At 42.2% G+C, this 13,336-nt stretch overlaps 1 protein-coding gene across 1 annotated transcript; it reads right to left on the reverse strand.

Annotated features, from left to right (window-relative positions):
* Window positions 1–82: 82 nt before the first annotated feature.
* Window positions 83–13,336, reverse strand: TP53I3 (tumor protein p53 inducible protein 3; the record flags this gene model as incomplete). The annotated part of the gene is given in 9 exon segments (XM_080615934.1): window positions 83–283; window positions 1,026–1,222; window positions 1,871–2,083; window positions 3,274–3,541; window positions 4,200–4,342; window positions 10,243–10,348; window positions 11,526–11,612; window positions 11,616–11,663; window positions 13,220–13,336. Coding segments are annotated over 9 exon segments (1,380 nt in total).

The raw sequence follows: 13,336 nt of genomic DNA on the forward strand, positions 1-13,336 counted from the left end.
CCCTTTTTGGCACCTTCCCACAATAAAACCATTCCGATGTGGAAGCAGAAGTTAAATTTCTCTGTTTGTCAAGCACTCCTAACTATTGAGTCCCTGGAACTAAATCAGGTATTTGAATGACAATCTTGCCAATGTTCTTGTTTTTTTCCATGGTCCGGTGTGCCTCGGCAATGTCATCCAGACGGTAAACACTGTGGACAGCTGGTTTGAGATGAGGGGACATTCTTCTGGAAAAATACGGCAGCACCTTTTCTGTGAAGTCCTTCACCAGCTCTTCCTTATACTGAAGGACAAAAGAAGCATTTTGAAGGTTATTTCCGTATCTCTAACCACAGTGCACAGTTCTCAAGGAGATGCTTCCTGACATTTTCATAGTGAGATAGACGTGTAAATAACTGACAGGTACAAGTTACAAACAAGAAGAAAACTTGTAGATTATACTTTAATTTACTGAAATTCTCCAAAACAAGTTGTATAAGCTTAATGCAGAACCATTTAAACTCAAACTGATTAAAGTTCTTGAGAATATTATGTATTAAAACCATGGAAAAATCTATCCTAGGGCTCTGCACTGCCGTCTTTCACTGTAATATCTGAGAATTTTACTCATAAGGTGATTCTTCCTTGGTAATTTCCAGGGATCCAAATCCTTGGTCTCTACTTTGAAAAATGATCGGACAGGGGTTTTCTCCCCACCCACCCCCAACTTGATGAAGTTTCCTGATCACTTGAGGGTTTTTTTATTCTTAGGCCAAACCTTTGAACTATGGTACTTGTGAAGTACTTTAATAAGTCCTGGGTATCATTCCTCTGATTCAGCAGTTTTAAAAGGGATGCATTTGATAGAAAAGGGAATTTACAACTTAATTTTGCAGTGTTTTCCAAAGTATATAGTAACAGCTCAAGGTGCTGCTTTTTGGTAATAATGTGTTAGATTCTGCTTTAACATTGGTATCAAAAGAAAGCTCTCAAAACTCATTGATTTTAAGATAAAACTGTACACACTGTTGACAGCCATTACTTGCCTTCTTGTCTCTTGATCGTAATAGACTTGTGTGAATGGTTGCCCTTTTGCTAAGCAGGCTTGAAAGCAAATCTCCATGTACTTCACCTCCACCTAGTAGTCCATAAATAATCCACCGGCCGTCAGTACTCAGACAGTTGATATTCTTCTCCCAGTAAGAGCCACCAACAGGGTCCAAAATGATATCTACTCCAGAACCTCGAGCAGAAACAGAAAATATTTCAACAATGTAGTTAAGCTGCATTAAAGGCAGGAGAATTTCAGGCAGAACTAAAACCTTATACTTTACAGGTACAGAATCAATCCTGCCATTCTCATTTAAATCTTTCAACTGAAATTAGGAATTGGCACAATGATTTGTGAGGAATTCTAGAATTTGGAAAAAATAATCATTAGATACAGATATCTAGATGTAGTTAGATAGCTATAGATTGATATGGATATCTAGAGGTAGACTGCATCATAAACCATCCCAAATGCTTAGAAAAGCTAAATTTTTCTAACAGAGAACTAATTTTTGTTCCTGTATTCAAGCACTTAAAAAGGCAAGTGCAAGGATCCCACAGTTCCTTGTGGAGGCAGCAATAACACAGGCACAATATTTGTGCCCCAAATAAACAAAGAGATTCCATGCAGAAAACTGAGTGCAATTAAACTAAGGAAAGATACATTCTTGGGCTGAACAGGAATGTTTAGCCTGAATGGGCTGTTGGTTGTTCCAACATCGTCATTATTGTCTGCTCCTTCACCAACTAAGGTGACAGTTGAAACTGAGTGTATGTGCATGTAGGTTCAGAGGTGCACACTCCTTAGCTGTAACAGTGTCTTTCACATTGAGGTTCTTACCTTGGGTGAACGCCAAGACCTTTTCACTAAAATTTTCATCCCTGTAGTTGAACCCCACAGCTGCTCCAGCTTTTTCTGTTGCTTTCAGTTTTGCTTCAGTTCCTGCTGTCACAATGGGAATAGCTTTTGCCAGTCTTACTAGCTGAATGGCTGCTATACCAACTCCACTAGCTCCAGCGTGGATCAGCACTCTCTCACCCTCCTGTACTTTACCTGAAGGAGGATATAAGGGAAATAGTTACCTCTTTGTCATCACATTTGGATTAGAACACAAGCAGTGTGGAAAATACTGAAGAGGAAGCTGAAAGAGATGCCCTTAAGTGGGCTTTGTTTACATCTTCATATCCTTCCTAAAAGAAACAAATACAGAACTAACACAGCTCACAGCGTATTAACAGGACTCCATTTTACCATCTCCAGTGGAATGACTTTAGCTTGGCCCTGTGTGGTTCTGGGCATTTGTGAGCAAGCTGCTGAGGTGAGTGCAGTCAGCCTTTTTATACCAGGACTGTCCACTGCCACCAACAGAAAACACTTGGAGGATATTACTACTGAGAAATCAGGCACTCAACAATGAAGAAATACCAGAAGTGCTGGATAATGTTAAGGAGCAGTTTTAACTATCACTTTACCATCTACCAGTTGCCCTCACACATTCGTATTCCACTGATTGTTACTGGAAGTGAGGCACTGAGGAGTCCTGGAGACATAGTCCTTATTGACCACAGGCCCAAAGGAAGCAACACTGTTCACAGCAAGTCTGTATTTTGGGTAGTGAGGAAAGTTACTTGTTTGTAACTCCTGTTCTTTAGTGGAGCTTTTAGGTGCTGCTGCTGAAAAGGGTAGGAGAAGGATACTCATCACCTGAGGAAAACCCTGGCAAGTGCTACTTTTAGTGCCTTGGTAGCTCATTTTCAGAATGAAGAGTGTGAGCTTATATCTGTTTTAAATCAGCTCAGAGGGGATTTTACCTAAAATTAATATCTCTGCAAAACAAGAGAGAAGATGTGAGAAAGTTCATGATATGGTCATGCTTGCAGCTACATTAGAAGTAGGATGTGTTTGCAGTTGTCTGGAGAACATGTTAGTTATTTCAGGGTTTAGGCTTAATGGAAATTGCCATTCAAGCTAAGAAATACAGATGAAAAGAAAACTGACCATCTTTCCATATCCTTCCTTGTAAATAATGCAATCAGCAGAGTAAGTTGTGACTTGGGACATGTGGTCAAGATTTGAGGATTTGTGTCTGGCATACCAGATTCTGACCCATGTGAATGGACTGACAGAGAAAAGGTTCTTTGGAGGCAAACAGCATACAGGTGGAGGCAAGAAGGAGAGGATTTCAGAACAGAGAAGAAGACAAGCTTCCTTTGGTGGGATAGATTTGCAAATATGCTTCTCACCTACAAAGTGCAGCAGCTGAAAGGCTGTTATCCAGGCTTCAGGAATAGCTGCAGCCTGAGTAAAAGTCAGATCTTTGGGAACTGGCATGAGACAGCCTTCAGGTACTGTAACGTATTCTGCCTGGCCACCTCCAGAAAGCAGAGCCATCACTGCATCACCAATCTTCCACTGGCCCCTGCAGCCAGGTCCGAGCCCAACCACATGTCCAGCTGCTTCTAAGCCTAAAATATCGCTTGCTCCTTCAGGGGGAAGGTATTTCCCTCTCCTCTAAAATAAAAGAGAGGGCAAGGAAGGAAAAGCCACATATCAGTGAGTGTAATGACCTGCAGTATTTCATTCACATCCAACCTAAATTCCTACTTACTTAATCCCGATTTTTGCACTGTGCAAATGCTCAGTAAGTTGAGCATCTTCTATACTCTAGCAACACTTCTTGTTTCCCAAGTATGTTTTAGTCTTAAAATTCTATCTGCAAATTCAATCTGTTGTCAGTCCCCTTTGAATGGGCCAGTCCATACTGGGAAAGTATTGTGGTCCCCGGTCGCAGAGCATGGCTTTCAGCTCAAATTAAAACAGCTCATGCTTAACAATTTGAATGTGATTTTTCCCTGCTGTAATGGAGCCACTGAAATATTTCATGTTCATCTCAAATGCCCAGAGAATGATCTAAGTATCTAGAAAGACTGGAGCTCTGGTTTTATATCTTTTCTTGAAAGGCAGCTGCCTTTCCATGCCACTCCAGCATTGCAGTGAGCCGAACAAAAACACTTAACTGCTGAATCAACAGACATAACTTCTTGAACTCTCCCATCCAATTGCTCACCAAGTCTCTCATTAACTCTTCAGATTTGTCAAGACTTCAGAAAGGGGCTGGAAAAAATCAGTGTCATTTTCAGGTGCATTCATCTGCTTAACATACACATACCTGGAGTAAATCAGCCCTATTCAGGGCACTGGCAGAGACCTTCACAAGCACTTCTCCTTCTCCTGGGTTTGGTTTCATCACATTTTTCACATAGAGATTTTCTGGGCCTCCTGGGCAATCAAAATAGGCAGCCAACATTTTATCTGAAAGAAAGAAAAACAAACCCCAAAACCTGGCATGAATGCAGGCACACATGTGCAGCTGGAAAGTCTCAGTAATCATTAACCACAGCTCCAGAGACTCCACTTTGCAGATGAAGAATGCAAACTGTGACACAGTTCAAAGGTAGAAGAGGGGAGAGCTGCCAGAGAAAGCTGAGGAGTTACAGCGCAATGAAATACATTAATGTTGGGAGACAACGTATCATTGCAAAAACCATTTGACAAACCACAAAGATCACCTTGCATCAAGGCACAGGCTTTAATCCTGCACAGAACCATGTGTGGAGCTGGCTGTGCTGACCACCCACCTAAACTGAAATGTAACACACAAATGAAAACAGCCCCCCTTGCTCTCGACTCCCTGTGTGATTAAGTCTCCAATGTTCAACTGACTGAAGGACAAGGCCTCTTAAAATGGTAGACACAAATGGGATTTTAAAACTCTCAACAGAAAGAGCCTTTATTGAACACATCTAAAATCACGTAAGTGCTGCTTTACAATTCAGCCCATAGACAACAACTTGAAGATACATAAAGGCACAATGGTTATCTAGCACAAATGAAAGATAACAAATGGTTTTAAAAATCCTTATTTATCCCCTTTGCCTCAGCAGGTGATTCCTGTGTGCCTAATTTGCACTGGTAGAGAGTTCCACTGCTGCAGGAGTCGCTCAAGTAACTCCTCAGACACTGTTCTGGGGTCCTTGCTTTTGCCTCCAGCAGCTGTTGAGGTGGGCTGACAGGTCCAGCCCCCTCCTGCCTGGCAAAATCAAACCTGCTGCAGTCTTCCCTGTGTCCACTAGGTGGAAGGAAAGCACCAGTGAGGATCCCAGTACATTGCTTTCAAATGGGCAGAAGACCGCAAGAATTGAAAAACAAGTTTCCAACCAAAAGCAACAACTTCAAACTGTCAGATCTGCCAGCAATGGCCCAAAGCAACAATTCAAAGAAGTTATGTGGTTCCCGAGCACGATTCGTGACTCACTTTTTTCCTGTAACGGAAGGAAGGATGTTCTCTGCACCGGGAACGAACCCAGCCTGTGTTCAGGGTCAGTCTGATCCCGGTTCCTCCTCTTCTGGCTCTTGCAATTGGCGTTCCCGAGAACAAATATGTCTCACTTTTTTCCTGTAAAGAAGTATGTTCTCAGCACTGGGAACGAACCCAGCCTTTCTCAGGACCAGAGTCTGATCTCAGTTCCTCCTCTCCCAGCTCTTGCAATTGGCTGTTCCCGAGCAAGTCAGAGGGTGGAGTACGGTGAGGGTGTGTTTTACTTTGGAGGAACAAGCATGAACAGAGTCAGAAATATTACTACATCTCACCATTATTTCTACCCACGGACCTAGTCCACCGATTGAGGCACAAATCTACTTTCCCCTTTGGCATTGAGGTAGAGATCTTCTGCTCCCCCCATGTCGTGGTTTAAGCCCAGCTGGTAACTCAGCCTCTCACTCACTCCCCCACTTCTTCCTCCCCCCATTCCCAGAGGGATGGGGAGGAGAATCAAAAGAATGTAACTCCCACGGGTTGAGATAAGAACAGTTTAATAACTAAGGTATAATACAAAACCACTGCTGCTACCACCAATAATAATAATGATAAGGGAAATAACAAGAGAAGAGGATACAACTGCTCACCACCCACCGACCGATACCCAGCCCTAGCAGAGCAGCGATCTGGGCCTTCCAGGTAACTGCTCCCAGTTTCTATACTGAGCATGACGTGCTGTAGTATGGAATACCCCTTTGGCTAGTTTGGGTCAGGTGTCCTGTCTTTGCTTCCTCACCGCTTCTTGTGCTTCTCCTCACCTGGCAGAACATGAGAGACTGAAAAGTCCTTGATTAGGGTAAGCATTACTGAACAACAACTAAAACATTGGTGTGTTGTCAGCACTGTTCTCAGACTAAAGCCAAACCACAGCACTGCACCAGCTACTAAGAAGGAGAAAAATAACTGTTACAGCTGAAACCAGGACACCCCAGCACAGAGGGAGGTTTGATCCAATGCCTTTGCTGTGCCAGTTTGCTGGATGTGTGTGTATTTGTATGTTCTCATGCAGAGCACTGAACTGCTGATTTGATTTCTGACCAGATATACTAAAATGGCATTAAGGGTGTGAGAGCTGTGACAGTCCTTATACTACTCAACCAACTTAGGAGGCTTTATTGTGCTTTGTTTCTGTAAGCAGTGTTCAAAGTTCACTGGCTTATGTCCACAAGCCCCATGCAATTCTACCTGATGGTTTAGGTGCATGATCGCACCTCTTCCTTAAGCTTTGCTCTTTTCTCCAGAAGAAGGATCAGATTGTGCCTTTCTCTGTGTCCTTGTTACCAGCTCTCGACTATTTGAGTTGTCAGGGAATATAACTGACACTTCAGAGTATTTAAAAATGATAAATTGTATGTCTGTCCATGTGTGGGATTATTCTGTTGATTTTTTCCCTATCAATTTTGAGATTCAGGCTTTCAAACTCTTCTTTGAAATGACACTAATTCAGAATCAAATATAGCTAAAATGTCTTTTCTTCTCACGTGACTCGAACAGCTAATGATTTATTTGTTTCTGCAAATGAAAAGATCATGGAGCCTGGTCTTCTTAAGACTGATCTTCTTTGCTGTCCTTTACACACAGTGTGATTCAAGCCTGGTAGTGACTTTGTCCCTCCTCCCCAGTCCTCACAGAACTTTGCAATCACTACAGTTCAAAATAACTTTATAGCAGTCAATGACAATGCAAACTGTCATGTTAAAAATGTGTTTTATTTGTCATATTCAAAGATGTACAGGACAGTCTGAAAATATGTTAATGTAACGTTTTCGTTTGTCCCTTGGGTCAGTGACGCTTTGCATAGCTGTAATGCTATTAGAGAACTTACTTCGCTTAGTGAGATTAACAGTTTTCTTACCTGGAAACAGGTGAAAAGACACATTAAAAAGATTAAGCAGAGCATCCTGAACCAAATCACTTTCAATTCAGTTAAGTAACTTAGAGAACAGATGCATAGAGGAGTCCTCCTATGAGCAGTGAACCCCCAAGCATTCTTGTAAAAACAGAAGGAAACTCAGCAGTTGGAATGTTGTAAAGCAGCAGTTTCTTGCTTAAACTGGATAATGCTTCAAACTCCTATACTTTATCTCCTTGTGAGCAGTCCTTTGGAGCTTAATGAAGTTCAGGTTTTCTGCACATTCAGCTACCTTTCTCTCTAAAGTAGTCTGCTATAAAAATACAAGGAAACAAATAAAAAAAATCAACAATAATAAAAATCATACAGAGAATTCCTGTAATAGAGATGGGTTTTTTCAAGTTCAAATCCACCTCAGACTATGCCGTACTCAAAAGCAGAGAGCAGTATTTCTAGATGACTATTAAAAATACTAATATGTATATTCATGAGGTATCATCTGTTCCAGAGAATCAACACTGAGCACTTGATATCATTTTCAGACATGTCTTGTAACATGTGAAGAAAAGCTGCTTTGTTTTCTTTTCACAAAGAAATGATCCAGAACATCAAGAATAAACTCCAGAGAATGCACTTTGTCAAAACCACTGCAGATCTGGCTCCGGAAACACTTACTTAAACCTTACACTTTACTCAGGAACAGTGACCGATTACAGACAAGGCGACTATTTGCAAGACCAAATAACTTGTATGAAAACTGTTACAGGATTTCGCAAGTGTTGGCAGTTTTTTGCAGTCTTCCAACTTCACACTTTCTGCCTTCCTCCCGTGGCAGTGAAAGGAGCTACTATCAACTGTGATATAGCTCCTGAATTTATTACTGAGCCAGCCAACCAGACTTGGGGCTAAATAACACCTTCTGGACCTGCTCCAGCTGCATTTGTAGTACTGCAGAAAAATACTAGGCTAAAGGTAGTCTAAAATTATCTTAAAATATGAGGCCTAATTCTTAGATTTAGTCTCATTAATGTTGCCCTAGGTGGAAACACTCCGTTGAAAACCTTCCTCATCTGGAAGGACCATTCTGCTTTGGTATTTTATGCCCATTTTGACCCAGTGAATAAAAACTCCTGGTCATGCTCTCAGTAAACTTAACCCAGTAGACATCCTGGAAGCTCTTTGTCCTTATCTATGCCATACAGTATCCAAATGGGAAATTTGTCTGCTTCTCTGTTCATAGCCCAGCACATAAATGTCCACCAAAATCACTTGAAGTTGATGTGCTGGCCATGCATGTCAGTGACAAAGGCTTGTAATACCTAAGCTTTCACACAACCATCACAGCTACTATGGCAGGCATGAGCTGGAATCATGTCTGGAGCACAAGAAAATGGAGGCTCTCTAGGCAGTGCAGTGCTGGTACAATGGTTTTGTGTCCAACCTGCTGCAAGACACAAAGTAATGGCTAAGAACTAAAAGAAAGTAGAACATTACACAAAGCAGAAGTTGCTGTGATATTTAAGGCTGTAATGAACATAGGAAGGATCCAAAACCATGGGCAATCCAATTCTCTCTTCTTCCGGTCCATCTGCAGTCAGATGCATTTTGGTTAAACAATGTTCAGGGGCTGTAAAGTGTGAAGAAGTGAAGAGGCTGCAAGGAAGGCTAGTCTTTGCCAGCCTGACACCAAGGACAGACCCACCAGCCAAGAACCAGACTTCTGAGGGCCCAGCAGGCAACTTTGTTTTTAAACCTGCATTATAGCCCCTAATATCCTACTCTTGATCATAGTGTTTCCAATTGTAAAAGCCTTTTGAAAAAGGTCTGATGTAAAATTTGTCACTAAGAGTCCTGCAGTTCATTCCAGACAAAATAGCTTATGCCCCAAAACACAAAATAAATACCACTTACTTTTAGGCACCTAAATGAGGAACAAAAGCTCGGGACACAGGGGCCTATAATTTCATTCCTATTCAGTGAAAGAAGATGGGAATATACGTAGATGAAGTTGAATCTGCTGTACAAAATATTCCTTAGAAATGCCCATGAAATTCCTTAAAAATTTCTGAAATTACCCCTATGGTGAAAATCGAGGCTGTTCTGGGAATCTACTCTTGTGCGTTTTATCCATTTGGATTATGCAATAAAATGACTGTATTCTTGATATGCAGTCAGCATATATTACATCAATAAGATGTGTAACCCTGTTATTTAGCTCCCCGGCCAAGGACAATGAAGAGCAGTTATGCCTTGCCAACACCTCCACACAAGGAAAAACTACATTTGAGATGCAGTCAGGATTCTGCAGCTGGTCTGTGAAGAGCTGGGGTTTGCAGTATTCCCACGCAAACTGGAAACAAAGAGTTAGATATTAACACTAAGTCTTAAAAACACTGAGCCCAAGAAAGCTCACAAAGAAAACTCAAGCAGGCAAGGGAAGGAAATGGGCACTTTTCCTGGAGAAGAGGTGCTTTGTTACTGTGAGACAAGGGGACTAGCTTCATGATGTCTCAAGATGTAGGAAAAGAGACTCCAACTTTCTCCTAGAGACTCGGCTTTCTAGAGAAGGTCTGAAACTCTTGGAGACCTCATGTCTCTTTGAAGTGGACTGCGAAGCAGAGTACCAAAGCTGATGCTCTACAAAAGTGTGCTTAAGACCTCAGCATGAGGCATATGAGGTCAAGAACCTGTGACTGCCAGATCCCGTTTTGCTGAAGGGTATCTAACAGAAAACTTGTGCCAGAATGGCCAAGGGAAGAGAGTTTGGCAATGGCTTCATATCTATGGAGGAGGCTCTGGAACACAGTGGGATGTGATGTCTGGAGAGGGTTTATCTGTAGAGCCATAACCACATCTGTGTTCAGTTACCCAGATTTCAGGATTTGGTAGTTTGTCAGATTGATTTTTGAAGCTTTTTGCAAGGGCAGAGCTGATTGGTGAGATGCCAGCATGCAGGCACACAGGTACAGGCTTTTGTCTTACCTAGTTTCTCCACAGCTTCCACACACACACTGGGATACATGCCTGCTTTGTAAGTAGCAACCAGGATGAAAGTCTTTGTCTTCACAACTATCAGTCCTCCATCTGGCTGGATAATATGGAAAACTGGTATAAGGTTACAAGGCTCTAAAAAACCCACATAGACATACATACTGCCTGACAGTTTGGGCCAACTAGAGGCATTTTCTTTTCCAGTATACCTTTTTTCTTGGGGAGAAAAGGGCAAATACTGTCTTAAAATATAAGCCAGGACATGATAAACAGTGGCATTGCATATTCTGAAGATTATTGACTATTAAAGCAAGTCAGTCAAATGCTTTATTATATTGCCTCCCACTGATTAATGTATCACTTCCATAGACTAATGTATTACTGCACAGCATTTTGAAGACATGTTATCCTAGTGCTCAATGTCATATGCAAAATCACTGATAAATGCAAGTAGAATAACTAGTATTGCTGTGAGAGCATGCCCAATGTTTTATGAACCCTGTCTCCCAAACTCTGCCTTGCCAATTTATAATAAGGAATGGAAAAAGACATTGCAAAGTACTGCATTTTCCTGAGAGGGGATCTAAACTTGAGAGCTGCCCAGCCTCTTCTGCAAGTTGCTTAGCTCATTTCAGTGTGGATTTACTCAGGAGGGGAAGAATTAAGATCTCAGTAACACCCAGTTTGATGGGTGTCACTTCAGAATGTGTGACTTGGCTGTAGTAACAAAACTCTGTTGTCTTGAGCATGGCTGCATGCAGCTGTGTCCTCAGTTTGTGTCTCTGAATTTCAGAGGTGAATTAAAGGCTGGAGCCCCACAAGGTGAGTGTCAAACAAGTCCTGCTCACCTGGGCCCTTTTTCTCCCATGACCCAGCTACCTTATTCTGGCCCTGGGCTCACCAGGCCCTTCTATTACCTGTTTAATTAATTAATGAGGCAAGAAACCAATCCAGCAAAAAAATTCAGTGATAGTTTTTTCTCAGCTTAGGGAGATGAACTGTTTTAAAGGAGAACATAACAAGCCTTGCAGGTGGTGTTGTGGTGTTAGGGAAATTAATGGTGTTACCCATTAAATTTGTATTATACAGCTATCACTTCTTTGTATTCTGCACTGATTTCACTCCACACCTGCTGAGAAGGTGATATGTAGAGAAAGAAAGAGGCATTTGAAGGTTTTCTGCTTGTGTTACAGTGTTCACATAACCAGGCAGCAAGGGAAGGAAGTAGGAAGTCCCCAGATTTCTCAGGACGGCCACAGCTCTTATCAACATACATTTTGAAGACAGATGGAATGCTCATCCGTACGGACACATTTATAGTGCTTCTCCTTGAAAGAGAGTCCTCCCCTTCTAACTTTCAATCAGTTCTTGCAGAAAGTGTAGATAAGGTTTAAAACATTCTCTGGCGGCACCTATGTTAGTACAACACAGTGTTATGGACCAAAAATGCACCTCTTTGCAATGATGAACTGCTTTCCACCCTCCATCTTTGACAGCTCACTTAAAATTACAATGTAAAAAACCCACCCAACCAACCAAAACACATCTGCCTGGCTCTGAAACTAGGCCTAGTTTCTATACAGTCCACTATATTTTCAGAGACTCATTTAAAACAATCTGTTTAGTCTGTGGTTACCCTCTGCATAGTCTCATTCCTCAGTGACACTCCTCTAGGTCAGCAGGGTGATGGACCCTGCTGTTGAAAGGCAATACAGGGCAGGGCACGGCACAGCCTTCCACGGGTCATGCAGAGCTCACCTGAATATTTCAATTTCAAATATTCTTGGTCATAAGTGGGGAAATGTAACTTTTATAAAGTCCAGACCAGATCCTCGCAGTGGATGGAGCAGTCTGCATGGGTCACAAATCTATTCATGTCAATATGCTCTGGGGCTCAGTGTACGCAGAAGTAGGTCACTGGTTTGGCAGATTTATATTCAGCTGGTTGCATAAGATGATCCAATGATTCTTCCTGGCCTGAAATTCTTTCAGGTCAGTGGAGCTGGGTATGATTTACACTAGCTGAGGACTTTGCTCTGGACCTCTGTATATAATCTGCCTTGCTGAAGAGTCAGCAGGCTGGCACCTCTGAAAGCTGTGGTTTATATTAATTTCCATATTAAAGATGATGTCACTATTACCTAATGGACCGATGCCACTCTCTGAGAATCTGTCCCCAGGGATGGGGCTGTCTTAACAAGTGCTTCATCTTTGAACACATTCTTCTGAGCATGCTAAAGTTAACAATATGGAAAAACTGCTGGGAAATGTTTGAAAGCTGGCAACAGGGGGATTAGGAGACAAAGTGCTACCTTCCAATGACATGACTGTGGTGTGGGAAGCGTTCCTGAGCTCCTAGGAAATTCATCAACTCTGTCAGGGAGTATAATATGATATGACCAGAAATGCTGTTATTCTGCTGTTCATCAGCTGATGGACAATGAAAACAGATCAACCACAGCTATACCAACAAATTTAAGGTGCCAGGGAGCAGTTCTGAGTACTGTTGGAACACTTAAGTAGAGTTTTGGCCTGGGCCAGCAAGCAGTTTTCCAAATAATTCTGAGGCAGGAATGGCCCAGGACCGCTCCTTACAGGCAACCTAGTATAGCCACTCTGTGCTGGGGTTGTAGTGTGGGCACAGCACATTCCACACCAGCAGGTCTCAGTGCCAGGGTATGGACCTACGTACATCTGTTTTGAGCACAGACTGGTTAAAAAGGAATTCTTGAAAATGCCAGCTAAATGGCATCTTCCTTCCAAAAATCAAAGATGTGAAATTAGCAGCCAACTTTGCAAGTTAGCCCCCCAACACAGCAGCTAGGCTGTACCCCGTAACTTCATCCCCAAGGTAAAGGAAGCCAATGTATTTAGTAGAGTGCTGTGCTCCCTGCCATTATCGCTACTTTGTGCTCCAGATTCCCAGAGTTTCTACCTCTGCTTCCTAGGACACTCTTCGATCTCTTACATTAAAGCCAAAGGTTGATGCACAGACTTGTCTTTCCTTCATGTTGATGATAGCTGTGTTTTCCACATGCTTTGTTCTGATAAGAGTGTCATTCAGCAAAGCCTGCAGCTGGTTCAT

The sequence above is a fragment of the Psittacula echo genome, assembly GCF_963264785.1.
Source record: "Psittacula echo genome assembly, chromosome: 4".
NCBI lineage: Eukaryota > Metazoa > Chordata > Aves > Psittaciformes > Psittacidae > Psittacula > Psittacula echo.